The sequence below is a fragment of the Sugiyamaella lignohabitans genome, chromosome A (assembly GCF_001640025.1).
Source record: "Sugiyamaella lignohabitans strain CBS 10342 chromosome A, complete sequence".
NCBI lineage: Eukaryota > Fungi > Ascomycota > Dipodascomycetes > Dipodascales > Trichomonascaceae > Sugiyamaella > Sugiyamaella lignohabitans.
Genome location: NC_031672.1, coordinates 1,191,732 through 1,217,175, shown reverse-complemented (window position 1 = coordinate 1,217,175; position 25,444 = coordinate 1,191,732). Strand labels below are relative to the sequence as shown.

Here is a 25,444-nt window from a genome sequence, read left to right as displayed (position 1 = left end):
CCACTTCGCTGTTCCCGGACCTGCCTCCGGCGGCTGGGGCTGTGCCCCAGACCCCCCGGCTCCTCTCGCTCCGCTCGAGTCGAGCTTCTGGGACCCCCTCACAGCTCGCGAAGCGAGCACAACCCGGTCTGGGCGGAGCCCAGCCGCCGGAGGCATGTTTCCTCCCTCCCCCTGGATCCACCCCCTGAGATTTGATAAGGGTTGGGGTTCGGCCGGGGTATATATATCGATGGAGTTCTACAGGTTAGAGCTTCACAGCCACCAGTGAACATGTCGACAACGGTACCCGAGGGTTTGACCGGTTCGCAGCAGGAAGCGTTTCAGGCGTTTGTGGATATCACGAACTGGAGCCAGGATCCGCAACTGGCAGTTGTCCTACTGCGGTCGTGTGAATGGAATGTGGAGCAGGCGGTCACAGCCCACTTCGACGGGACGATTATGGACGAAGATGACACGCCAGACACTGGTTCACAAGCTGGCGATGTTGGAAGCTTGAATAGTGGCATTAGCAATGGCGGATCATTAAGATCTCAACAGAGATCAGATCATCAACAGCCAACTTCGATAATGCAAGAACTGGATGAACAAGAACTGTATGAAAGCACGAATATAGCACCACGGGTCAATCCTACTCCGCCAATATACGCCGCTAGAACAGGAGTTAATGGTGGTGGGGTGTCGATTATTCAGACAGTTTTGCTGTTTCCGTTTAATGTCGGTTATAAAGCACTCAACACTCTGTTATATTTCTTGTCTTGGTTGTTCCCGTTTTTGCCTCGTCTGACTGGTTATTATCCAGCCAACAGGGCTGCTAGACATACTGGATCAGAGACGGGAGATTACGCCAAAAACGCAGCTGCTCGGTTTATTCGTTCTTTTGAAGAGAATTATGGAACCGGTCGTGCTGTTAGTTCAACTTCTGGTACTGGTTCTTCTTCTACTGGTGCTTCTGGTACTGGTGGTGCTGGAGCTGGTGATAGTACTATTTCAGATGCCAATGCTGGTGAGTCAAGTAGCAGCAGTGGTGGTATTGATAACAATTCAATTGATAACAATGAAGATTCGTCTGTATCGGGATCTATTCTGCCATTTTTCCTGGGTGGATATACAGAAGCACTGGAAAAAGCCAAGACTGATCTTAAATATCTGGTGGTGGTTCTTCAATCGGAAGAGCATGATCTGACAGCGGATTTCAATCGGAATGTGCTGTTATCACCACAAGTGATTGATCTGTTGAAAAGAGAAGATATTATATTCTGGGCAGGTAATGTTAAAGAGTCGGAAGCATATCAAGTAGCCAGTGGTCTCGAGGTGACCAAATTCCCATTCTGTGCTCTGATTGCACCCAGTCCAAGAACACCGACGTCGTCAGTTCTTGTTATGACGGTGCTATGTAAACTACAGGGAGCTACAATGGACTCGAATGAGTTTGTTTCTGAGATTGAAGAGCGAATGGAAGCTCATTCCCCGAAAATATTAGCATTGGTGCTGGACAAACAAGAGCGAGATACGTCGAGACGACTGCGAGAAGAGCAGGATTCCGCGTATGAACGAAGTTTACAAGCCGATAGAGAACGATTACGGAAACAAGAAGAAGAGCGGAAGAAAGCCGACGAAGAAAGAGAGCGTCAAGAACGAGAAGCTCGTGAGGCACAAGAAAAAGAAGATCTGTTACAAAGAAACCAAACTCAATGGAGACAATGGCGAGCCCAGCAGCTACGAAAGAAACTCGATCTCGTTTCTCCATCGTCTGGAGCCAACACCCCATCTCTTTCGAGTTCACCATCCTCGACTACTAACGCTGCTGTTGCCGGAGCACGACCTGCCCGGATCAGCTTACGGCTTCTGTCTGGCGAGCGAGTGGTACAACTTTTCTCGCCAACCGACACACTCGAAGACCTGTATGCATTTGTGGAATGCCACGAGCTCCTCAAAGAGCCAGCACCCACCACCGAAACCACTGCCCCACCCGACTTCACATTCACATACAACTTCCAACTGTCGACCCCCATGCCCCGCAAAGTGCTCGAACCCTCAACCGATATCCACATCGCAGACGAACGCTCGGTGTACCCCTCAGGAAGCGTTCTTGTAGAAACAGCCGACCCTGACGACGACGAAGATAACGAATAAACACCCCCTCTCTCTCCGAACCCGGTGCGCCTCCGGCGGCTGGGGCTGCGCCCCAGACCCCCCGGCTCCTCTCGCTACGCTCGAGTCGAGCTTCTGGGACCCCCTCACAGCTCGCGAAGCGAGCACAACCAGGTCTGGGCGGAGCCCAGCCGCCGGAGGCAGACCCCTCCTCTCCGAACCCGGACTGCCTCCGGCGGCTGGGGCGCTGCCCCAGAGCCCATGGCTCCTCTCGCTATGCTCGAGTCGTGCTTCTGGGGCCCCCTCACGGCTCGCGAAGCGAGCACAACCAGGTCTGGGCGGAGCCCAGCCGCCGGAGGCAGATGCCCCCACCCCAGGTCCAGCGACCCCGGTAATGCAATATTTCAGGGGAGCTGGAAAATTTCAGGTTCACGACATTTGCAGATCTGATGCTGCTGATTTCATGCCAGTCAACGTCCACATCACCATCATACAACAGAAAAAGAGCGACCATGTCCGATAACCGACTGTCAAATACGGAGTTTCTGAGCCAGCTGGCGTCGCTATTTGCGTCTGCTCAACAGAAAGGCTCTGTTTTCTTGCACCAGAAGCGATGTAAGTGTGCTGTTCGGGCCCGGGTATGGGGCCGGGTCCTGGGGCGTGGACATGCCTCCGGCGGCTGGGCTCCGCCCAGACCTGGTTGTGCTCGCTTCGCGAGCCATGCGGGGGTCCCCCAGATCCGACTCGAGCGCAGCGAGAGGAGCCACGGGGTCTGGGGCAGCGCCCCAGCCGCCGGAGGCAGGCTCACCACCACCTCGCACGTACTAACCCAGAGAATTAGTGAGTCATGAATCAGATACAAAAGTGACAGCTTCGTCGGACGAGGGCAAGTCGTACTCGGTGCTGTTCCGGGCGACAGACGGAAACAGTGACAAAAAGGCCCGGGTCAAGATCTCGACTGAGGTGTCGGTAGACGCTCTGGACAGGTTCTGGACCGCGTACACAGACACAGTCAAGACGGGAATGGGTGGACTGCGGAAGAAAGATAAGAAGAAGAAGAAGGCCGCCAAAACCAAGAAAACAAAAGCTTGAATGTTCCCGGCCGCCATCCTGTATATACGACACGAACGCTAATAATTGATCTGTGGTTTCACCTTTTGGGGGGTGAGCATGCCTCCGGCGGCTGGGCTCCGCCCAGACCGGGTTTTGCTCGCTTCGCGAGCGGTTTGGACCCTGTTGAGGTGGTCTGGCGGAGGATTTCGTCTGTTAGGGGCGTGTATGCAGGGTCTGACTACTCAGGGTCCACAGAGTGACTGAGTATTTAAATTTAAAAACGAATGTAGATCTCTTTGTATTTTAATAGACTGGCATCTGGTTTTCAGTCTTTGACCTGGTAAAAATATCACTGCTCTTCGCGTGAAGTGTATTCTGATGCTGCCTGACGAGCATGCTATAGGTTATTGCGAGAAAGTATAAATATAATAATACACGACGAAACTACTTAATTTAGTAGTTGAACTGTCTTGAAAGAGCCCATATGAGTTTGAATTTTTTATCTCATTGGTTCATATGACAGTCCCTGCTTTGGTATCGCCTCACTTGTTCTCAGTGAATACCAATAATAAGCGTGTTCTCCCGGTGGAATTGAGTGTTTGTTCAGATGCTAGTTGATTTTTCTTTATCTTGGATGAACACTGGACTGATTTTTTGGCTGTTAACTACAGAGATTTGTTATTGCTAGCAAGGGTACTGGCTGGTATCTACCGGTGAGTCTCATTAGCAGACTGAAAGACCTGTCTTCTTTCTTGACATTTTTTATACATTTACTGCAAAGAAAAGCAATTGGCCTTGGATTGATTCATTTGAGAAGAAATTTTCTCTCTTTTGCTGTGTTTTTCCTGATGAAATTTGGGTAACAGACAGGCCCGTTTTCAGATTTGAAGTTCCTGTGAATCACTCGAAATGTATCGTGGCACCCCGAGCAACGACTCGAGCGAAGCGAGAGGAGCAACCAGGGTCTGGGGCGGAGCCCCAGCCGCCGGAGGCAGACCCCCAATAAGAACGTTCTTGGATAAACTCCGTAAACGGTTTCCGGATTGATAATTGTTCCTGTCGATAGCTGCAAGCTGCAGTTTAAGCTCTAGCTGCATGCAGCGGTTAATTAGGACCTGCATTAACACCCGTGTCCTCTCTGCCAACCACACTCTTTGATTATTATTCTTTCTATCAGAAGGGCCCACTGTCTCCTGGAGACTGTTTTGAGGGTGCCGGATCGCGTCGGGGGGACGATATGCCTCCGGCGGCTGGGGCTCTGCCCCAGACCCCGTGGCTCCTGCTTCGCAGGAGACTGCTGGGACCGTCGACGGAACGACTCGAGCGCAGCGAGAGGAGCAACCAGGGTCTGGGGCGGAGCCCCAGCCGCCGGAGGCTGGTGGCCCACTGCCGTCGGACCCCGATGACGCGTAACGTAACGTGCTCTTGCGTGGGGCGTGGGGGTTTATCTACCCTAAACGCGGTAGATAACGAACTCGAAGTGACTGGCGGCAGCAGGGAGTGAGATTAGAGATAGCTAGCTCGTCAGTGGTTGTTCTTTTCGATTTCTTGAACGAACCTTTTTCAGACGGTTCGTGGCTTGCACTTTTGTGAGCGTGTGTGCGGTTCTGCCTGAGGAAACAGAAACTGAGTTGTGCCAGTTGAGGCAACGATCGGGGTTGGACTGAATTCTGAAGTGGTATTTAAACCCGGTTTCTTCCTGTGATATTTGATATTGATTTTTTTGTTTTTTTGATTTGTTTCGTTTGTTGCGTTTGTTTCGTTTGTTTTTAGTTTGGTTTTGTGATTCTGTTTTGGATCTGGAGAGAGACTCGAACTCGATTGGTTGTTAGTTCAAGTTCATCGCTTGAAATTGTTCTTTTGACGGTGCTGCTAATCGACATTTTCCAGCATGAAATCGTTTTCAGAGACGTCTCCTACTACACGCAAGAAGCTGATAGCGCTTGTGGCAGCGTTCTTTGCTAGTCTGGCATGCGGTACTAATTATGTGTACTCGACGTATTCGACTCAATTGGCCGATCGAATCGGTATGACGGCGACCCAGTCGTCGATTCTCGGTATGGCTGGCCAGATTGGCTTGTCGTTATTTGGGCCTGTTACGGGTCTTATAATTGATAGGTATCCTCCTATGTTTCCTATTGTAATGGGCGGGATCTTTATTTCTACTGGTTATCGCACCATGTATACTTCATATGTCGATGCCAATGACAATTTCACTCTGTTGGTCCTCGCTTATGGATTAGCTGGTCTTGGAAATACTCTTGTTTTTAACACCTCGGTGCGGACCAGTGCTATTAATTGGCCAAATAGAAGAGGTACTGCCACTTCTTTGCCAATGTCAGCGTTTGGTTTGTCTGCATTATTCTTTTCCAGTGTAGCGGGAATCATTTTTCCGGGTGACACCCAGGGATTCTTGGAACTTCTTAGTATGCTAACTGGAGGGCTTGTTCTTCTTTGTTTCCCGTTTATTCGTGTGCATAGAAAGAGAAAACCTCCTGCTGCTGCTACTGTTTCAAGAGGTCGTCATGGATATACAGAGATTGGAGATGGTCATGGTAGTACGGGCCATGGTGGTGAGGATGATGGTCCTTCGCATTTTAGTATAGCACAGCCGTCTTCTCCTATTCAATCTGATGAGGATGACGACGAGTTTGACGATGGTTATGTTGATGAGAGCATTATTGAAGGTGATGAAGAGAGCCAGGGTCGAGAGTTACAAGAAGAGTATCGTCATAGCTCTGAATCGACTGTTGGTAAAGACGGTGTATTAACCAGTACTAACCAGTCTACTTCTTTACTAAGTGATGACTCGCTGTCTGGAAATAGCACTGATTATGCTTCCCACAGGAATAGCGATGTCGATGGTGCTGGTACTACTACTGCTAGCGATGCTGGCACCAAAAATGGTGCTGCGAGCTCGTCTGCTGGTAGCACTACTGCTCATGTTCACGGTCATTATCATACCCATGAACAACCTGGACGCATTCCTGGCTCACCAGCTATCCCACCGCATGTTTTCAGCTCGGATCTGCGACCAACCACGTCTCCTTTCAACCGGTCTTCGTCACCGAATTTCGGCAGCCGGTTACGTCCTACCAACTCATCTCAAACTGCATTTAGTACCAATATCTTTCCAACTGTATCTTCTACTTCTCGCATTCACCATCATGGCCATGGCAAACATCCTCACCAGGACGTGGGTATCAAACTACTGTTCCGACGGGATTTCTGGGAGTACTTTTTCCTTCTCGGATTTGTGTCAGGAGTGGGCCAAATGTACATTTACTCATGTGGCTACTGTGTACGAGCTCTAGTCCATTACAGCAATCCTGAATTTTCTCCTGGAAAAGTCCAGTCTTTGCAAGCGTTACAAGTTGCACTCATCTCGTCCATGAACTTTTTGGGTCGTATTACTTCTGGATCCGCTTCTGACTGGTTAGTACACAAACTGAATGTCCAACGATTGTGGGTGCTAGTGGTCGCACTCACTATCGGATTGTTTGGCCATATTCTTGCCATTTACCTGACCAACCCCATGCTGATGTGGATCGTGTCGCTCTCAATTGGCCTGTCATACGGTCTCGTGTTCGGCGTGTATCCATCTATTGTCAGCGAGTCGTTTGGTCTCAAGCATTTCTCACAAAATTGGGGCTACGTGGCCAGCTCGCCTGTCTTCTCCTCCTACTTCCTGAACCTCATGTTTGGCAAGATCTTCGACGCCAACAGCTCAACTAAAGTAGAAGGCAGTGCGGCCCACATTTGTCTCAAAGGACCCGGCTGCTATTCACTCGCCTTTACCATCACCTCATGTGTGTCGGTCGTCGGCATCGCTCTTGCATTGTTCATGATTTACACCCGAAAGGACTCCAAACCCCACGAACTCGGTGAGGAGGAGCACTTCTAATCTCGCTCTTTTAGCATCCTTTGTACTGCAATTTATAGACTATAGACGCTTACTTATTCTCCTGTGTATCTGCCTCCGGCGGCTGGGGCTCCGCCCCAGACCCCGCTGCTCCTCTCGCTTCGCTCGAGTCGGGCATGGGGAAGCAGCATCTACTAGAAACCGTCGAGGATATCGACCTGGGAGAACTACCAAGAAAGGGAACCTCTTTTTCTGTTTGGTATTTTATAGCTGCCCTGCGACTCGCGTCAACAATGAGCTTCAGTAAACTGTAAACCCAGATTCAACTTCGAAACTGCACTCAACAAATATAATGCTTTTCTTCAACCATCAGTAAACCGCAATTTTGCAGCTGGGATCCATGTTTGACAGCTTATTCCTTTCCCTCCAATTAGTCGTGTTAGAACAGAATTCAAAGAAACTGTGATTAAACACCCAACTCCAAGTTTGACAGTCTGAACTGTAATCACATACCTGAGTTCATATTCAACATTTTATTCATCGAACACTGAGCTTGTCTCAAGTCCTGTCAATACTGAATCCTAGGAAACTATAATTACACACTTGGGTCAACAGTATATCGTTACCACATTCGATAGTTTATTCGATTAACGCTAAGATTGTTGTCCTTCCAACTTGTTTCAGAAGTGAATTTCAGCAAACTAGACTCTCACGTTCAAGTTCGACAGTTCATTCAACCAATATTAAGATTGGTCTTCAACTCATGGCAAATCTGAATTTCAGGTCACCTGGTTCCACATACGACAGATGATTCACTCGACACAAGATTATTTCTCGAATACTGTCAGAACACCAATTCCGCGAACTGCAATTACACACTCAGGTTCAAGCTCGATATCTATTCACTTAAAACTAACTCGTGTCAGAACAGAATTTCAGCAATCTATAACTACACACCAGATTCACGTTCGACAGTTTATTCACTCAACACAAGACTGTTGTTCAACTCTTGTCAGAACTGAATTCAGGAACCTGTAATTACACACTTGAATATACCAGCATCTAAAGCTTGCCATGTTCTCTTGACAATATTTTGCTTCCTACACTCTTATTATGGATTTTTAAACCAACTTAACAGCGACCTGAGAGAATACAGGCCCAGAAACAAGGTTAACATCGAATTCGCAGCACAATTACAGCTCCAGAATAGCCCTCAAACGGCCAACAATCGAGATACCAACCGGCAAAACACCTCGCCAACCACGTTCGCCAGAACAGAGCATGTCCCCCACGCCCGACTCGAGCGCAGCGAGAGGAGCAGCGGGGTCTGGGGCGGAGCCCCAGCCGCCGGAGGCACAACCGACCCCTAGAATCGCTAGTGTGTTAGTAGCAGTACTTACCAGGCCAAGGGAGGTCCAATAGGGATACCAGGCAACGGAATCGGGTGAAACCAAACCAAACCAGCCAATCCAATATTACTAGAATTAACTACACCTGAATATCAACGTATCCAATAACGATAACTAAAATTACACAAACTCAAAACTCAGACAGCACGGCATGACAAGCGACTAAGCATCTCTCCATCAATCGGGTCTGGACTATCATTCGAAGAACAAAAACGGGACAACGGTAGCGAAGAAAACACAAATAATAATAAACAAGAGCCCGCGCCAATTTCTTTTTTTGTTGTTTTAATACACAGGTTCATATAACGCTTTCAGGCAAAATGGCAATGTCAGTTTACCAGGTACCCTCAGCGTCGTCGTGAGCAGGCTCGGCATCGTGAACAGGCACGTCGTCATCACGCTCACGGGCTCCATTAGCATAACGAGGAGGCGATTGAGATCGTTGTCTGGTATATGTCTCATCATCATCACGTCCACCACGGCTTTCACGACGATCAGAACCACGGTCCCGACGTTCATAATCACGGCCACCACGGTCACGACGCTCAAAATCACGGCCACCTCTGTCACGACGGTCAAAATCACGACCTCCTCTGTCACGACGGTCATAATCGCGGTCACCGCCTCTGTCACGACGATCGAAATCACGGTCACCACCTCTATCACGACGGTCGAAATCACGGTCTCCACCACGACGGTCATAACGGTCACCACGATCATATCCACGGTCTCCACCACGACGGTCATAACGGTCATAACCACGGTCACCACCACGACGGTCGTAATCACGGTCACCACCACGTCTATCGCCATATCTTCCACCACGGTCACCACGACCATAACTATCTCTAAAACGAGGAGGTCCTGAAGGAAGAGGAGGAGGATTGGGGTCTTCAGAAGCAGAAATGGTCGAGCCCTTAAACTCAAGACCGTCTAATTTACTCAAACCATCTTCCAAATCGGCCTGAGAAACAAAGTCAATGACACCAGTACCGTCTCTAGCACGAGAAACATCGGCATAATTGACTCCCTGAATATTATTATCTCTAGCGAAATCCTTCAAATCCTGCCATGAAGCGTCCTCGCCAAGGTTACTGACAAGAACTCTATAACGCTTACCACCGCCAAATTTGGCACTGTTGTACTCGTCACGTTCACGGGGAGTTGGCTTAGGCTTGGCATACTCGATTTGGAAGTTCTGGCCATGGAAATCTGTTTCATTAAGTCCGTCACGAGCGGCCTTGGCCTCTTCCTCGTTACCAAACTCCACAAAAGCGTATCCACGCATAAGCTTCACCTCAGAAACTTCTCCATAAGCTCTAAAAACATCTTCCAACTCCTCCTTAGACACGTCGGGACCAACTGGTCGGACAAACAATCTCGCGAGATCCAGTTCACTCATTTTTTTTTTCCTTCTTCTTTCAATCACTCGAAATATGTGAGAACGAACGAACAACTGAAAAACTCACACACGCCCTCGAACCAGAAAACCCTATCTCCCGATCAACCCCTACCCTGACGATCACGGGGAACTGCAGCAGGGTCCTCTGCCTCCGGCGGCTGGGGCTCCGCCCCAGACCCTGGTAGCTCCTGCTTCGCAGGAGAGGGTGGGGGACTCCCGGAGAAACGACTCGAGCGGAGCGAGAGGAGCAGCCAGGGTCTGGGGCGGAGCCCCAGCCGCCGGAGGCAGTGGCAGTGGATGTATCGCACCAGTGCGGCGCGCGCCGCAGGAGCACCCCCTGCGTGGATCGGCGTGAAATTTCAGAGTGAGTGGTGAAGTAGAAAATATACAGGGGGACAAGAGTGACCGAGAAGAGAGTCGGTTTTGTGATTGGAGAGTGAGAGAATGCCTGTGATTGCGATATCGCGGCCAGAGACCGTTTACGGCGGTGTTAGTGGCGGAAATAGGAAATTGAAGAGGGCCAATGGTGGAGATGAGGAGGATGTGGATGGAGTGGATGAGTTAGAGTATGAAGACGCTGATTCGGGGTCAGATGCTGAAATGAGAGATCTGGATGATGACGATGGAGATGCAAATGATAACGACAAAAGATCGGGATTTGGATCCTCGACGAAAGGAAGTAGTCTGGTGACGCCAGGAGAACTGATTACTGAAGATACAATGTGGATGCGAGGCCATGGCACATTTTCTCAAGACGAGAAGACGTTTTCGTCGGTGGCAGGAACTATAACTCGAGTGAATAAACTGCTGAGTGTGACGCCGTTACGAGGAAGATATCAGCCTGTTATTGGAGACCATGTCATTGGCAGGATCACCGAGGTCGGCAACAAGCGATGGAAGGTCGATATTGGCGGCAATCAGGACGCTGCTCTGTTACTAGGATCCGTTAATTTGCCAGGAGGTGTGTTACGAAGAAAGTCCGAAAGCGACGAATTACAAATGAGACAGTTTTTAAAAGAAGGAGATCTATTGAATGCCGAGGTTCAGGCGTTATTTTCAGACGGAGGTGCTTCTCTTCATACCCGTTCGCTACGGTACGGAAAACTGCGAAATGGAATGCTCGTACAAGTGCCATCGTCGCTGATTATCAGACTCAGAACTCAATTGTACCGATTGCCAGGAGGTGTTGATATGATTCTGGGGATTAATGGGTATATTTGGCTGAGTAAGAGCAGTAAAGTAGCTGCTGATGTTTCCATCACCCGACTCGAAGAGACCTCGGGTCTGGAAATCTACTCAGACACCAACGAGGAAATCAACACCTCGACACGTGAAAATATTGCCCGATACGCCAACTGTATTCGAGCCCTGGCATTTAAAGAAGTAGGGGTCAACGAAACCCGGCTCATCGCGGCCTATGAAGCCAGTCTGGCGTACGCCAGTGCCGGTGACCTCATCGAAGACGAGGTCAAAGCCATCCTGGCTGCCGAGGCCCTGGCCGCTGACCGCTCTGACGAGTAAGTAACCACCTCCTCCGTATTTAATATTATTTGTGCATTTTCCTTCCTTCTGGGGCACGAGGGGGGGTAGACGTGCCTCCGGCGGCTGGGCTCCGCCCAGACCTGGTTGTGCTCGCTTCGCGAGCGAACGGGAGGGTCCAAAATACTGTGAATTCGCGATCTGGACGGCCCGTAGCCCGACTCGAGCGAAGCGAGAGGAGCAACCAGGGTCTGGGGCGGAGCCCCAGCCGCCGGAGGCAGACCCCGATCGTGTGAAATGGAGGGGGAATGCAAAAAAAGTTATGTACAGAGATGAGAGGGAGGAGCGTTAAGCGGCCTTGAGGATGTAGAAGTAGGTGGAGCCAAAATGGTAGCGGCCCTCGTCGACGATTTGGAGACCGCTGGATTTGACGATGTGGTCGATGTCGAGGTTCCAGCGACAGCCCCATTCTTGAGCTCGTTTTTCGGCGGTACGGTCCATTCGCTCGTTGACAGATGCGTAGGTTGACCGACCGTGCTCGAGGAGAACGATTCGTCCGTTGGGTTTTAACAGTTGTCGGAAGTTTTGGAGAGCTTTGGCAGGATCTTCGTGTGAACAGAGTCCAAATGACTCGAAAATGGTGTTGAACTTTTGTCCAGATTTGGCAGCAATGGCTACGAGATCTTCAGCTCGTCCTTTCACATATTGCACGTTTTTATAGTTCGGGAATCGCTTTTCGAATTTTTCTTTGGTCACTTCGAGCATAGCTGGAGACGAGTCGAGGTATGTGATTGAATTGACTTTTTTGGGGTCCAGGTACTTGATATTGCGGCCTGTTCCACACGAGACTTCAAGTGCGTCTCCTTCAACAGCTCGCATTAGACGACGGCGGGTCCACCAGATGTACGAAGTCAGCTCTTCAAGCCAAATTTTGTCGTCGTACTCTTTAGCTAGTGACTCGTAGACATCTGTAGTATCACGAGGCTCGACAATCCCAGGTGCCGACTCAGTTCCAGCTGCTTTTGTAGTTGAATCAGCACTGCTACCGTCCATGGGCTTGTAAGGGTTGGCCTCACCAGTGGCTCGGTATTTGGTATCTTGAAGATACTGAAATCCAAAGAATCCTGTAATCATATAAAATGCTATGACAGCCATGGCAAATCGTTTACGAGCGACTGGGTCATCGTCCATCTTTCTCCATCTCAATTTTAGTTTCTTGATCCAGGTAGGATTATTCGTTACTTTGGCTGGCCGAATAGGACCACGTGCTGACGAGGCATATCTTGCTAAGAGTGGTGTTTGTGTAATTGGGGATATAACAGGTGTATTGAGTGTCGTATATGATAATTGTGAGGAGAGAGATAAAATTCTGGATGAATTCATGTGGATATGTCGTGAAGTGGACGGTACCACCAGCCTGCCTGACCAGCTCATCATCTCTCGTAAGCTACAGTTATTTCGAGATAACATATCAAAATACCCAACCTTCGGTATCAGTCGAGATAGTTATTCAGTCCCAATCCAGATCTAGGACAATAAATGAGTTCTTCCTCGAGAATGACAGACGGTTATCTGTTGACAGAGGTCATGAACCTGCAGCATCCTTATCAATTTTTCAGAACGGCTGTTCAAAAGATAAGACCAATGTCGCAAAACACCCTGCCGATCTTGAAAAATTAGACTATGTATATGTAAGAGGAGATAAGACTGGCAGGTGTTGCAGATGGATATTTGACTCTGACAGTCATTGAATATTTGATCTGACTTTGTTGAGTTTGTTTTTCGATTTGATTTTTTCAGCATTGAATCACTTTTGTCGTTGCTTTCATTTTATCCTGGTTTGTGGATTAATTTTTCAGTTGTGATCTGAGTCTGCTCTCACACTCTTCTCGGCCTGATATCAGTCTGCTTACAACTAGGTCTCCGTCTGTTCACAGCTGATTTTCACTTTGTTTTTAATCTCTTCTCTAGTGGATCTCAGTTCGTTCCCAGTTTCTCAGGTAGTTCTCAGTCTGTTCTCACACCACTGATCCCATACCACTGATCTCACACCACTGGTATCAGCTAGTCTCATTCCAAACGTTGCTAATTCTCAGTCCATTCTGTCAAATCTTAGCTGATTTTCAGTCAGTTGGCAATTATCAATCTATCTGCTAGCTGCTAGATTGATCATTCACTCTTTTTATGAACCGGTTGTTGCCTTTTCTCAAAAACCAGCCCAAACATCTCACTCTACCTGTTTCCTATATCAGTCAACTATTTAGAATGTCAGCATCTGAGTCGGTCGCCAAAAAACAAAAAACTGACCGACGAGAATGGGTGCGTGATTTCCATCCTCCTGTTCATAGAGGCATGATGGAACTCGACAAATCAGCCTTTACAGTCAAAGTACCACTTGTCGCAGCACTTCTAAAAGACCAGTCTTTCTTTGCATCTCTAGTAAAAAACTCGCGATCTGACCTGCTACAATTACAAGGAATATCACGGATTGTCGAATGGGAAAACAATCAAAAAGCCATTCTGTTACGCCATGATATCAATTCTCCTGATAAAGTTCCTCAAGCAGTAACCCCAACTACTCTCGATGTTCTAACGAAAGCTGAAGCCACTTATCACCCATACACCCTGAATCTAGACTACGACTATTGGCGTGCTGAAGACATTCTGGAATCAGTATTGCCTGAAGACCTGTTAAACGAGGTTCCTACTGGATTCACCGTAGTCGGTCACATTGCTCATATGAATATCCGGGAAGAGTACATGCCATATCGATTCCTCATTGGGCAAGTCATTCTCGATAAGAACCCGCTTGTCGAGACTGTTGTAAATAAACTGGACTCAATCCACGCTGTATACCGTACTTTTGATATGGAAGTTCTTGCTGGTAAGGAAGAGTTCGAAGTCGAACAGAGCGAATCGGGCTGTCGATTCAGATTCAATTTCAAAGCTGTGTACTGGAATTCTCGTCTGCACACTGAGCATGCTCGTCTGATATCGCAGTTCAACAAAGGTGAAGCTGTATGCGATGTGTTCGCCGGCGTTGGTCCATTTGCTGTTCCAGCTGGTAAAAAGGGCGTTATTGTGTTTGCTAACGATCTGAACCCCCACAGCTACGAGTCCATGGTCGGCAATATCAAACTCAACAAAGTCGATAGAACCGTGTTCCCCACAAACGAAGACGGCCGTGAGTATATCAAGAAATCGTCACAAATGCTCGTCGACTTTGCTGCCAAAAACCCCGTCATTGAGATCCCACCCAAACGGGTCTCTCGCTCAAAACCCGAGACTTCTATCCCCGAAAAAATCCCGGTTCCCACCCACTTCAAACACTACGTTATGAACTTGCCAGACTCGGCCATCGAATTCCTTGACGGATTCATCGGTCTCTACCGCGACCTATCTCTCCGTCAAGCAGCTTTCGGCACCGACACACCCACTTCACAACAAATGCCCATTATCAACGTGCACTGTTTCCACAAACACGAGCCCGACGAGCCCGAACCCGAGCCCGCCCAAATCCACGAAGACCTGCGAGCCCGTGTCAGCAAAAACCTGTCCTTCCAAATCGCGCTCTCCGAACTCTCCTTCCACAAAGTTCGCAAAGTCGCACCCACCAAAACCATGTACTGCATCTCCTTCCGTCTGCCACTACCCGTGGCGCTAGCTTAATAGACTCTCTACGAATTCCCCCGCTGCCTCCGGCGGCTGGGGCTCCGCCCCAGACCCTGGCAGCTCCTCTCGCTGCGCTCGAGTCGTTCCGTCGACGGTGCCCTCAGTCTCCTGCGAAGCAGGAGCAACCAGGGTCTGGGGCGGAGCCCCAGCCGCCGGAGGCAGCATGACTCGTTACAAAGTCATTCATTAGTTTTCTAAGTGTCCGTGTGCCAGTTTAGTAGAAGGTGGTGCCCACTTCCATGTGTTTGTGGGGGCTCTTGATGGCCTCGTCGAGGTCATCTGAGGAGAAGCTTCGTTTGGCGGCGATGGGTGTGGACGTCAGGGTCGGGATGCGACTGAAGTCGGTGATGACCTCGTCGAGGTCGTCGTCTGGTCGGTGTGGGGTCGTTGGCGACTCGAGTGAACCGGTTTTGAATTCTTGGCTCTTCCAGCCGTGAGAGCTCAGGATTCGGCTGTCTGACGGACCGGCTGAGAAATCGTTTCGTTCGATGTAGAACGAGTCGTCTTTCGGCGACTCGCTTGAGGATGTCGTGTTATATGTATCGTTGTTGTTGTTATTGTGGTTATTAATGTCTTCGTTGTCTTCTTCTGTTTTCGTTTCGTAACCGTTTTCGTTCGTTTCTTGAAGGTGACTTGGTGAGTCGAGATTGTTAATTTCTCCGTCGTCGTACGGTTGTCGGTCCTTCTTTTTAATAGTACCGACATCGTCGTTTTCGGCCTCATCATCGTCGTCGTCGTCTTCATTGTCGCCTGGATCGTTGTCTTCTGAGTTGTCTGCCACAGAATTATGGCTCTGCGGCAGAATCGAGTTGCTGGGTAAAATGCTAAATATCTGTTTAGGAGTCTTGTGGCTCGATGTGCCAGATGCTGTACTGGGTCGTTTAAACGTGCTGCCGCTCTTATCGTCTCTATATCCATGACCGCTAGCAGCGTTGCTAGATCCATTTGTACTGCCGCTGCCGGCTATTAACCCGTATAGTCCAGAAATGCCACCGGATTTACTGCTGCTACTACTAATAGTATTCGAGCCGTTAATTGGGTCATCGTCGTCATTGTCAACAGTAAATGGATCAGGACAGGTTGATATGAGGTCTTCGAGACCACCTCCTGACCATCCTTTTCGTGCAATTCCTTCATAGATCTCGACTTCGGCTCTCACGACGGACGCTGCTAGTTGTAGCATCTCGTTGGATGTTGTTTCAGCAACGTCATATGCAGATTGGAAATATGAGTACTTGAGTCGGTCAATATCATCGACTAGCGAAGTCAGTTCTAGCAGAGAGTTTCTGTAGTCAGCGAGATTTCGTACCCTTCGACGGGCCATTTTCTCAGTTTCTGCTTCTCTTCTTTTCAGATTGCGAGTTTTTTCTTTCAACTCGGCTTTAAATTTGAGCTCGTTTTCCTTGGCTACTTGAGTGAACGAGTCGAGCTGTTTCTTGACTGGTACTTCAAATGCTGATGTTATACTTTTGGCGAGAATCTGCTGGTGATTCGACACAAGATAGTGTAATCCTCCAGCTGCTTGTAGTCCATCGGATGAACTACCTGCTCCTTTACATCTAGAACATGCCTCTAAAGCCTGACCAAAGTCTGCTGCTGCTCGAGACATTGTTAGAATGGATTCTCGGTATCGAGCTGCTGAATCCAGCAGGCTTTGGTACGTTTTGGCTGTATTTTCAATCTCACTCGAGGTGATTAATGCTGGCAGATCCGGATGATTATTACCAATATTCGAAAAAGAAGCACTCATAGTCGAATCTGCCGTCTGAAAAGATGCTATTGACGGTTTACGAAACAGACCGAATCCCCATGGCGAACTGCTAGTTCCTGGACCTCCAGGTGGACCAGCAGGTCCCGAAGCCGAACCTGGTCGACCAGAAGCTAAACCGGATCCAGGTCTCGAACCGGGTCCTATTCCATATGCAGACATTGAAGAAGATCCATGAACTGGAGTCCCAGAACCAGTATTGCGATTGATGAATCCAGCAGCACCAGCTGCCACACCAGCAGAACCTGCTACATGATCATCTGTGGACGCTGAAGAATTGTTTCTTGAATGGTTATACCCATAACCAGCAGCAGCAGCATTGTTTCTATTATTATGTCCATGACCCCCTGACATGAATCCTCTCGAACCATGACCCGTGTCACCACCGTCAATATCTCTGTCTCGAGACACTCCACTAAAAGCAGGACTGGGAAGACCCGGGTTGACAAACGAGTAGAACTCGGATAAATGCTGAGGAGGAACGGGCGAATTTGAATGCGACGACGACGTCCCAAGAGGTGGTCTTCCAGTTGTAGAACGAGACTGTACGGGCGACGAAGACGCGTCTTCACCCGACATAGTCCCAAAAATCACCACAGATCGATCCACTCCACACACTCCACTGACCTCCCGTAGGTTTAACGGCCTATTTAAACTCGGCCACAACCCGTGCAACTGCACGAATTAAATCCCAAAATCAATCAGCCAGTCTCCTGACTTCCACTTTCGTTTCTTCCAAAACACACGAACAAAACCAGACACGCTCCTGCCAGTCACTGCTCCTCTTTTGGCGAGTTATCTCAGCTCCCAATACTAATCTCAATCTCAATCTGAACGTGGTCCGCTACTTCACCATCTGCACTCTTAATTTTTCAGCCCCACCATCTCCCCCCTTTCACATGCCACGCTCCCGTCTCCAGTGATATCTGCTCCTACCGGGGTCATTACTGGGGGGTGGGTTTCGCCTCCGGCGGCTGGGGCTCTGCCCCAGACCCCGTGGCTCCTCTCGCTACGCTCGAGTCGGTGCGTGGGTGTTGTGGCCGAACTCGGGAGTTGGAGGTAGCACCGCCATGCAGGGTCCAAGTCCGTCCCGGCACCGGACCCCAATCAGCCACACACGTACACGGTCCCAGCCCGCTCCGCGAAGCGGAGCACAACGGGGTCTGGGGCAGCGCCCCAGCCGCCGGAGGCACACCCCCGCCAATAACCGGTGTTGTACAGGTGTGCCTCCGGCGGCTTGGACGCTGCCCCAGACCCAGTAGTTCCTGCTTCGCAGGAGTGGCCGGGACCGTGTAAGCCCCGACTCGAGCGTAGCGAGAGGAGCCACGGGGTCTGGGGCAGAGCCCCAGCCGCCGGAGGCCACGTCCCCCTGCCCCAAGTGGGGTGTGACGACCCGAGCGGTGGTCGTGGGTGAGATGGCCTGACTCACCATTAACTCTTATTAGACTAACAGGGACTATGCCCGAACCGATTGGGCTGCACGGTTCTTTCTGGCTGCTTCGGTGCCGTTAGGTTTGCGAATTGCTTTTTCCGAGGACGGTTAGTGCCGTATGGGCAAGGGTTGTGCTGGTAAGGATGACTACAGGTATGTGCCGACTGGCCAGCGGGCTTGCTAGCGGCGGGGTTGTTGCTAGTTTGGGCTTGCAGTTGTGTCCAGAGTACTACTACCAGGGTGGGGTTTAAGTGGTTGCTCGGTTCCCGTGATGGGTGTTTCTGGGTTGTTTTTGCACGGGTTGCTGTGGAACTGTTGGCGGGGAGGGTGCGATGAGGAGCATGGGCGGGGGGTTTTGTAGGTCGTGGTAAGGGTTGGACGTGGTTTGGGTGTGGTGCCTAGGTGGTCGGTGGTGACGCAAACCTGCCTCATACTGGTCAACGTTCTGTACATCCAGGACTAAGCTGTAAAGTTTAGATTAGGTCGATGGAGAGAACCTAGTCATAATACATGCACCGGATATCAAAAAATATTCTACTCGACATGGACCGGGATGCGGGTGTCCTGGATATTATTATTGTTATCATTGGGTCTTGGGGCTCGTCGGTTCAGCCGAAATATCCTAATTTGTTCTTTTAGGATGTCATCCTGTGGGCGGTTCTGATTGTTTTTTTTTTGTTTTTTGTTTTTGTTAGTTCTTCTTCAATTACGTTATATTTTTATAGCTGTGTTTGTTCTATTTGTTTTACACTGGTTTTTGTTCAGTTTATTTTCGATGTTTTTTGTTTTTGTTGTAGATTTATATTGGCCGTTTGTTCAACTTTTTTTATGTATTTGCTCTAAGTATTTCTATTTACTTCTATGTATTTATCTATCTATTATATCTTATTCTATATCTTATTCTATGTATTATTCTACGTATTATTTTTATTTATTTCCGAGTGTATTATCCGTTTTTTATTTGGGATTATTTGGTTTGTTTGACTTTGAGATCTCTTGGCTTGATAAGTCCATTGTCGGTGCCGTCCGTGCTAAAGTAGATGCATCGATCGAGCGAGTATTCTTGTATTGATTTTATTGTATTTGGTGTGCTGACTACCAGTTGACTGACTGTCTGACTGTCTGACTGACAGACTAATTTTGTGTTGGCAGCTGCATTGCACCAGCTGGCTGCATCCGCACCTTGCCAGGGCGCTCTTTGAACCAAAGTACTTTTTTTTCTGTTCTTAGGTTTTTATTTAATAACCACCCTGGAAGTACTTCGCTGTCCTATAGTTGGATTTTTGTCACTTGAACTGACTCAACTACTGCCAGCGCTTGTTACTCACCGGATTGGCTGTTATATTTATTGTCATCTTTTTTGTTGTTTTGAGACCTCTTGGATAATTTCCGTCCCCATCTTGGTTTTTTGTACGGTTCGATTGACGCGGCACTTTGTTAAAAACGACATCCGATTACATCAGTTTTGTGATTTTTTGACCGTGTTTTTCGTCCTTGTCGACTCCGTGTCTTGTTTCTTTTGATTTGATTTTATTTTCAACATATTTCAGTTGTGTTAATTTTTTTTTTTTTTGTATTTTGAAGTGACCTAGTAGGAGAGAGTAATCAAAATGACTTACTTTTAAGTCATTTCCCGCACGCCCCTACTAAGAGAAAAAATCAACAGAGAACAGACAGCAACTTGCCAATTGGTTTATTTGATTCTTGGATTAAATAAATTAATGAATCAATTGTTTGTTCTTTAGTTCGACTTCATTACGTCCTACACTCTCAACACTGTCTAATACTTCTTAAGTTATCATCATCGAATTGACTTGGTAGCCAGTCAACCCTCAACGGTATTATTGGTTATATTTCATCAACTTCTTCTATTCAAGTCAGCATTCAACTACAAATAAGTTACAAGTAAATTACAACTACAAATTCATCGAGATAAACTTTTGGCGACTCATCTCAACATCTTTTTACTTTATCGTCCATTGTTTACACTCTAGAGATCTTGGTTGACTATTACACTGCTGTTTAATCACGTTATCAACAGTGTCTATTTCTCATTATAGTGAGTCCTGCAATTAACACACCTAGTTTTTGTTTCCCAGCTATTTACTAGGTACCGCACCACCACTATCAATTCTTTGAGTCATCAAAACTCCCAACCAATCCAACCACCCTTACCCTGAACCTGAAAATAACGCCACGGACTTGTACGCCCGTAGTCTCGCAGTTTGTCGCATATTTTACCTCAGTTGCCGTGCTCCGGCAGCCGCGCCTTCCTGTATCAAAGACTCATACTGCGTAGTTCCTCCGAACACGGCGGCTTAATATTGCTTAATCTAGCCTAATCCAGCTACAGATTTGGTCACCGAAGCTCATCGCCCACCAGCATCACTGTTGGTAGTGTGACCTATAATTACTGAGGCTTCTGTCATTGCCAAGTTTGATTTTTCCTTAGGATTGGATTTATATTTAATCCTTGGTAGGGTTGAACGAAGCAATAGCATTTGTTATTTCTCTCCTGGTTATTTAGGTCTCTCATCTGACTTGGTTGTTTTGCCTCTTGACTGGTTTAGTAATCTGCCTGTGCTATTAACTTCTCCAACATCTATCATCCATTTTTCCCATATTAATCTCGGATCCATTCCTAGAATAATATTTGCCACCACCTTTTTATTTTTTTTCCTCATTATTTTTAACGACCTCCCACTCACGACTCTATTTATTGTTGTTTGATTTTATTATTTTTATTATTTTTCGGAAACTGTCTGGTGTATTTTAACGAATATTTCAGAGTGATTATTATCTTATTTTTGGTTGGTATTGTGGAAATCTATTAATGATCTTGGATTTCCTCTATTAATTCGACAGACTAATTCTTACTCTGATTTTTTATTTGGTTTTTTGGAATTCTTTTTTTATTATTCTGTGGTTAGTAATTTGTATTTCCTGATTACTCACCATAGATAAAGCTCTTTCTCCTGTCTTCACACTATTCATAATGTTAACGATAATTCCTGTGCATGATTTAACTGCTGATGAGCCTTTGGATCTTAGCTCTCCATCCCACTCGCTGGTATCCTCATCGTCATCAACTGGTTCGTCGGCTAGCATTTTCAGCTCGGCCACTGTTGGTGACTATGAATCAGCTACTTCTTCAGTTGAATCATCCACATCCCCAGAAATCACTATTTTAAATGAAAGGAAAGCGCCGACGCCAACGGCCAAGCCAACTGTGTCGAAATTATTAAAGCATGAAAATACAAAGACTGTGTTTGTCGAGGCTTTGGTTGGTTCCGCTGTTCTCTTGGTAGATGCCATTTGGAAGAACCCTGGCGGCTCTTCCAAGAAATCAATGCCTCTACGGCGGTTTATCCAAGAGACGCTCAAACGCTCACGAACCTCGTACAGCACTTTTCAAGTGTCTCTGTATTATTTAATTCTCGTCAAGCCGTTTATTTTCGAACAGGCTCGTCAGAAGAGACTAGCAAAGTCTCCTCTGAGCTGTGCGAGACGCACTTTCCTAGCCAGTCTAATGCTGGCATCCAAATGTCTTCAAGACAGGAACTACAGCATCAGTGCTTGGTCCAAAATCTCTGGCCTTTCTGTCAAAGAGCTTGGCAATAATGAGATTGAATTTCTCAAGGCTGCTGACTGGAAACTCCATGTTCCTCAGGAAGTTTACAATCGATGGAGCACTCTTCTTTTGAGCAGTGGCTCTGTCAAGCCTGAGACTTGGAAGAACCGCATTAAGACCATTGGTCCCGATATCAAATTCGACGAGTGTTCGTATGCCACTGTATGGGGTGATTTCATCGATCTTACTGCAACTGGCGAAGACGTCACTTCCGGATACAACTGTAGCACCGGCACCTCTGACTCATGCGATGTCACCATTGCCAAGGTCTCTGACACATCCCCAGTCGAGGTCGAGTGTGACATGCCACTCACACCCGAACCCACTAAAACACAATTCACACCACCTCAAACAGGCGCTTATTACATGACCAACCGCGACGAATGGCGATACATCCGATCTAGTCTGGCCATCAAACAGAAGCTCCAAACCAACATGAAAGCTCTTCAAGCCAAACAACGCTCTGTCGAAGCCGTGGTTCTAGCCACACCGGCGCCCTCCGAAGTGCGCTTGACCGCCGAAAGAAAACGCAGCTTCACCGCCGAAGACGACGAAGCCATCAGCATCGTCAATGTCCGCTCCGTCAAGCGCCGTGTCATCCACGTAGATGGCATTATTTAAGTAAACTATAACCAACAAAAAGATTAAGAAACGCTCTCCCAGTCTGCCTCCGGCGGCTGGGGCTCCGCCCCAGACCCTGGTTGCTCCTCTCGCTTCGCTCAAGTCGTTCCGTCGACGGTCCTGGCCATCTCCTGCGAAGCAGGAGCAACCAGGGTCTGGGGCGGAGCCCCAGCCGCCGGAGGCACGCCATCAGGTTCGTTATTTACACTTCAGATTAACTATTAGCTTATAAATAGGTATTATTACTCATAACGGTCGTGTCGAAACATTTTCTAGGTGGCTACTCTACAAGGTCAGATATTTGCAAGCGTCGTTTCGGTTGCTTCTGGTGGTCCTCTTTCTGTTCGGGTCGAGTCTCGGCTGACGTGGTCGTAGTGGGATTGGTGGTGGATGAGGTTATAGGGGGGTTGGTCTGCTCTAAGAGGGGGGGTGGAGTCGTCAGTGGGGTTTGGCCGGCGTGAGACACCGGTGGTCTCAGGGCCGGCACCGAGAGTCGTCGCATGGGTGGAGCTGCCACTCGCTGCTGGCTGTCTATAGAGGCACTTGGGAGTATAGGTCGTGCTGGTTGCGGTGGCGGCGGTGGCGGAGGAGGTGGTGCTTGCGGTTGTACATGTGAACGTGCTGTCGAATAGCTGAGTGGTTGCATTGTAAATAGTGGCTGTTGTACAGGCGAGAATGCTGGAGTTGGCTCGGTGGTCGGTGGCGTTGGAGGTGGTGCTTGCCGACTTGAATAATAATATTGCTCACTTTGTGAATGCTGGCGTTGATACAGTTCTTCTTCTGGGCCGACAGGTGCCTGTGGAAGTGCGTATAGATACGGCGAACCTGAAGGCGATTGGGTTTGGTGTCCCAGTTGGTGTGGCGGTTGATTAAGACCATAGTTTATCGACTGTGAAGGTGGGAAATTAGCTTGTGATTGTGGCAATGGAAGTGGATATCCATACATCTGTTGATTAGGAGGGGTGTGATATGAGGGGATAGAAGTCGGAATCGCCAAGGTGTGCATCGCAGCTGAACTCACTGGTGTGAAGAGACATTGTTGGTTGTATCGAATACAATTAGAGCACTTTGAATTTTCTACAGCTGGGTCGAACCCCGAACATCGGATCTGGAAGTTAAGTTAGTTGTTGTTTTGCAATGACAGTGAATAGAAGTTAGATCACTTACCTTTCTTCGTCGACAATATTGACAGGCAATAGCAGATCTCTGTCTCTGATGAGGAGTAGGTCCAGGACCGTTTCCTCCAGAAGACATGACACCAGCACCAGTCGACCGGTTTCTAGATCTCACTGGCTCCCTAGGGATCGATAGTGAAACAGATCTTCCTGCGGAGGCCAATGAAGGAGCGCTAGAATACTGCTGTGAGCTCGAGCTTGAGATGGAGCTACCACTTCCGCTGCCAGTGGACCCCTCGCTAAAACTGGTACTGGTGCCAATTCTAGTACCTATACTGGATGTCGACGATAAGGATAACGAAGGAGTAGCGCTTGTAATTGCACTCGACATGGGGGCTTCTTCTCTACCCAGGTATATAGGGGATAAAGTTAATGACAAGTCGGCCTCTGATTTGTATCTCTTGATAACTCTTGGCAGTTCAGGAGATGTAGGATGGACCACTGCTTCGCTGAATGTGGGTAGTGGTTGTTGCGTTCTGTATATATCTGGCAAGGGTCGTGGTCTGGACAAAGGAGAAACAACCTCTGGTTCTCTGCTGTGAGCAGAATGTGATGATTCGTCTTGTAGCGATGTATCTTGGGGAGATATAGGATGATCCCATTCATATTTTTTCTTTCTTTGTCGTTTTCGGTGATCTTCTTCAGTCTCAGAACTTTCCATTGGTAATATAGCACAAATGAAAGAGACGATGACCAGATATTGCAGAGCTCAATTGTTTAAACGTTCATTAGGCGGTTAATCATGCAAATAATCAAATGCAGAACTGGTGATTGTTTCTTGAAATAATATTTTGGGTCCAATATCTAAGGCAGTCGTTAGTTTTATTTTGTTTTTTTTTGCTTTTGAAATCTAAAATCACATTCTGAATGCACACACCCCCTGGTTATTTTCTGACATCCATATCCATCAGAGAGTAAGAACGATGTTAAGAATGATACAAAAGAGAGGGGTAAGAAATAGAGAAAGTGAATGGGTATTGCGGATATTTTCTAGATACCTTTTTTTTGATTCCCACTTAATAATTTAGTCAAGGTTGGATAATTGCACACCTTTTTGGATCCACGACGGTCGACCTGTATGTCAATAAATAAATAATAATAATAACAAAACACAAGCAAGTCAATAAAAAGAAAGGAACAGAACGAAGAATGAAAAGAAGGAAAGAAAACACTGGTGATGCCAGTGGTAAACCAGATCAAAATACCCAGTAGTGAATGGATAGATGGCAAAGGGACTAATAAACAAAACAGTGAAGTCCCGTCCCCTACCTCACTGGTCAAACCAGTACTTTAGCTTGGCTTGATTTACAGTTTGGCCTGGTTTGAATATTTGTCAGGGAAAAACTGTGGTTTAAATCCAATTTGGCTAGTCAGGTTTCCGGGGACGATTTTCGCACCGAGCTCAACTACTGATCTAGGACCCTGCCTAAATAATAAAGCTAATGTGGTTTATGCAGACAAGTCCAAAAGGCAGGAGAAATATGGTAAAATAAAAATTGACTTGACATTCATGTCCAAGTAAAGATCATCCTGGAGTCGAGTCTAAAAATAATCATGTCCTACATGGACCCGAGAGACACGCTCTAATATATATACAAGTCGGGGATGTCTCAGAAGTACAAAGTACCATAAACCAAATCATAGCCAGTTAGTGAGCAAAAAGCAACATCGATCCGAGCCAGAAGCACAGTGGAACCATCAGCAGCATGCAAGCGGTAGGAACTGGTAGGCTAAACCCAGAATGGAAAGCAAGCCGCATATGCCATGCATAGAACAATATATTATGCTCGGTAAGAGTTATACCTTTGTCTGTCGGTGCAGCAGAAAAATGCATGGATATCAGGTATCA

At 47.8% G+C, this 25,444-nt stretch overlaps 8 protein-coding genes across 8 annotated transcripts; 5 read left to right on the top strand and 3 right to left on the bottom strand.

Moving 5' to 3' along the window:
* Positions 1-270: 270 nt before the first annotated feature.
* On the top strand, positions 271-2,133 carry UBX3 (Ubx3p; the record flags this gene model as incomplete). The annotated part of the gene is made up of 1 exon (XM_018880776.1): positions 271-2,133. One exon carries the CDS (start codon positions 271-273, stop codon positions 2,131-2,133), a length of 1,863 nt encoding a protein of 620 aa, XP_018734614.1.
* A 2,902-nt stretch (positions 2,134-5,035) lies between these two features.
* On the top strand, positions 5,036-7,048 carry AWJ20_374 (uncharacterized protein; the record flags this gene model as incomplete). The annotated part of the gene is made up of 1 exon (XM_018880765.1): positions 5,036-7,048. The coding sequence occupies one exon, from the start codon at positions 5,036-5,038 to the stop codon at positions 7,046-7,048; it is 2,013 nt and encodes a 670-aa protein (XP_018734613.1).
* Positions 7,049-8,749: 1,701 nt separating this feature from the next.
* On the bottom strand, positions 8,750-9,817 carry NPL3 (mRNA-binding protein NPL3; the record flags this gene model as incomplete). Its single annotated transcript, XM_018880754.1, has 1 exon — positions 8,750-9,817. One exon carries the CDS (start codon positions 9,815-9,817, stop codon positions 8,750-8,752), a length of 1,068 nt encoding a protein of 355 aa, XP_018734612.1.
* A 444-nt stretch (positions 9,818-10,261) lies between these two features.
* RRP4 (Rrp4p) lies at positions 10,262-11,338 on the top strand (the record flags this gene model as incomplete). Its single annotated transcript, XM_018880743.1, has 1 exon — positions 10,262-11,338. The coding sequence occupies one exon, from the start codon at positions 10,262-10,264 to the stop codon at positions 11,336-11,338; it is 1,077 nt and encodes a 358-aa protein (XP_018734611.1).
* A 306-nt stretch (positions 11,339-11,644) lies between these two features.
* Positions 11,645-12,679, bottom strand: OMS1 (Oms1p; the record flags this gene model as incomplete). Its single annotated transcript, XM_018880732.1, has 1 exon — positions 11,645-12,679. The coding sequence occupies one exon, from the start codon at positions 12,677-12,679 to the stop codon at positions 11,645-11,647; it is 1,035 nt and encodes a 344-aa protein (XP_018734610.1).
* An 882-nt stretch (positions 12,680-13,561) lies between these two features.
* TRM5 (Trm5p) lies at positions 13,562-14,965 on the top strand (the record flags this gene model as incomplete). Its single annotated transcript, XM_018880728.1, has 1 exon — positions 13,562-14,965. The coding sequence occupies one exon, from the start codon at positions 13,562-13,564 to the stop codon at positions 14,963-14,965; it is 1,404 nt and encodes a 467-aa protein (XP_018734609.1).
* A 217-nt stretch (positions 14,966-15,182) lies between these two features.
* Positions 15,183-17,315, bottom strand: IVY1 (Ivy1p; the record flags this gene model as incomplete). The annotated part of the gene is made up of 1 exon (XM_018880724.1): positions 15,183-17,315. The coding sequence occupies one exon, from the start codon at positions 17,313-17,315 to the stop codon at positions 15,183-15,185; it is 2,133 nt and encodes a 710-aa protein (XP_018734608.1).
* A 3,848-nt stretch (positions 17,316-21,163) lies between these two features.
* PCL5 (Pcl5p) lies at positions 21,164-22,420 on the top strand (the record flags this gene model as incomplete). Its single annotated transcript, XM_018880713.1, has 1 exon — positions 21,164-22,420. One exon carries the CDS (start codon positions 21,164-21,166, stop codon positions 22,418-22,420), a length of 1,257 nt encoding a protein of 418 aa, XP_018734607.1.
* Between the last annotated feature and the right edge of the window lie 3,024 nt (positions 22,421-25,444).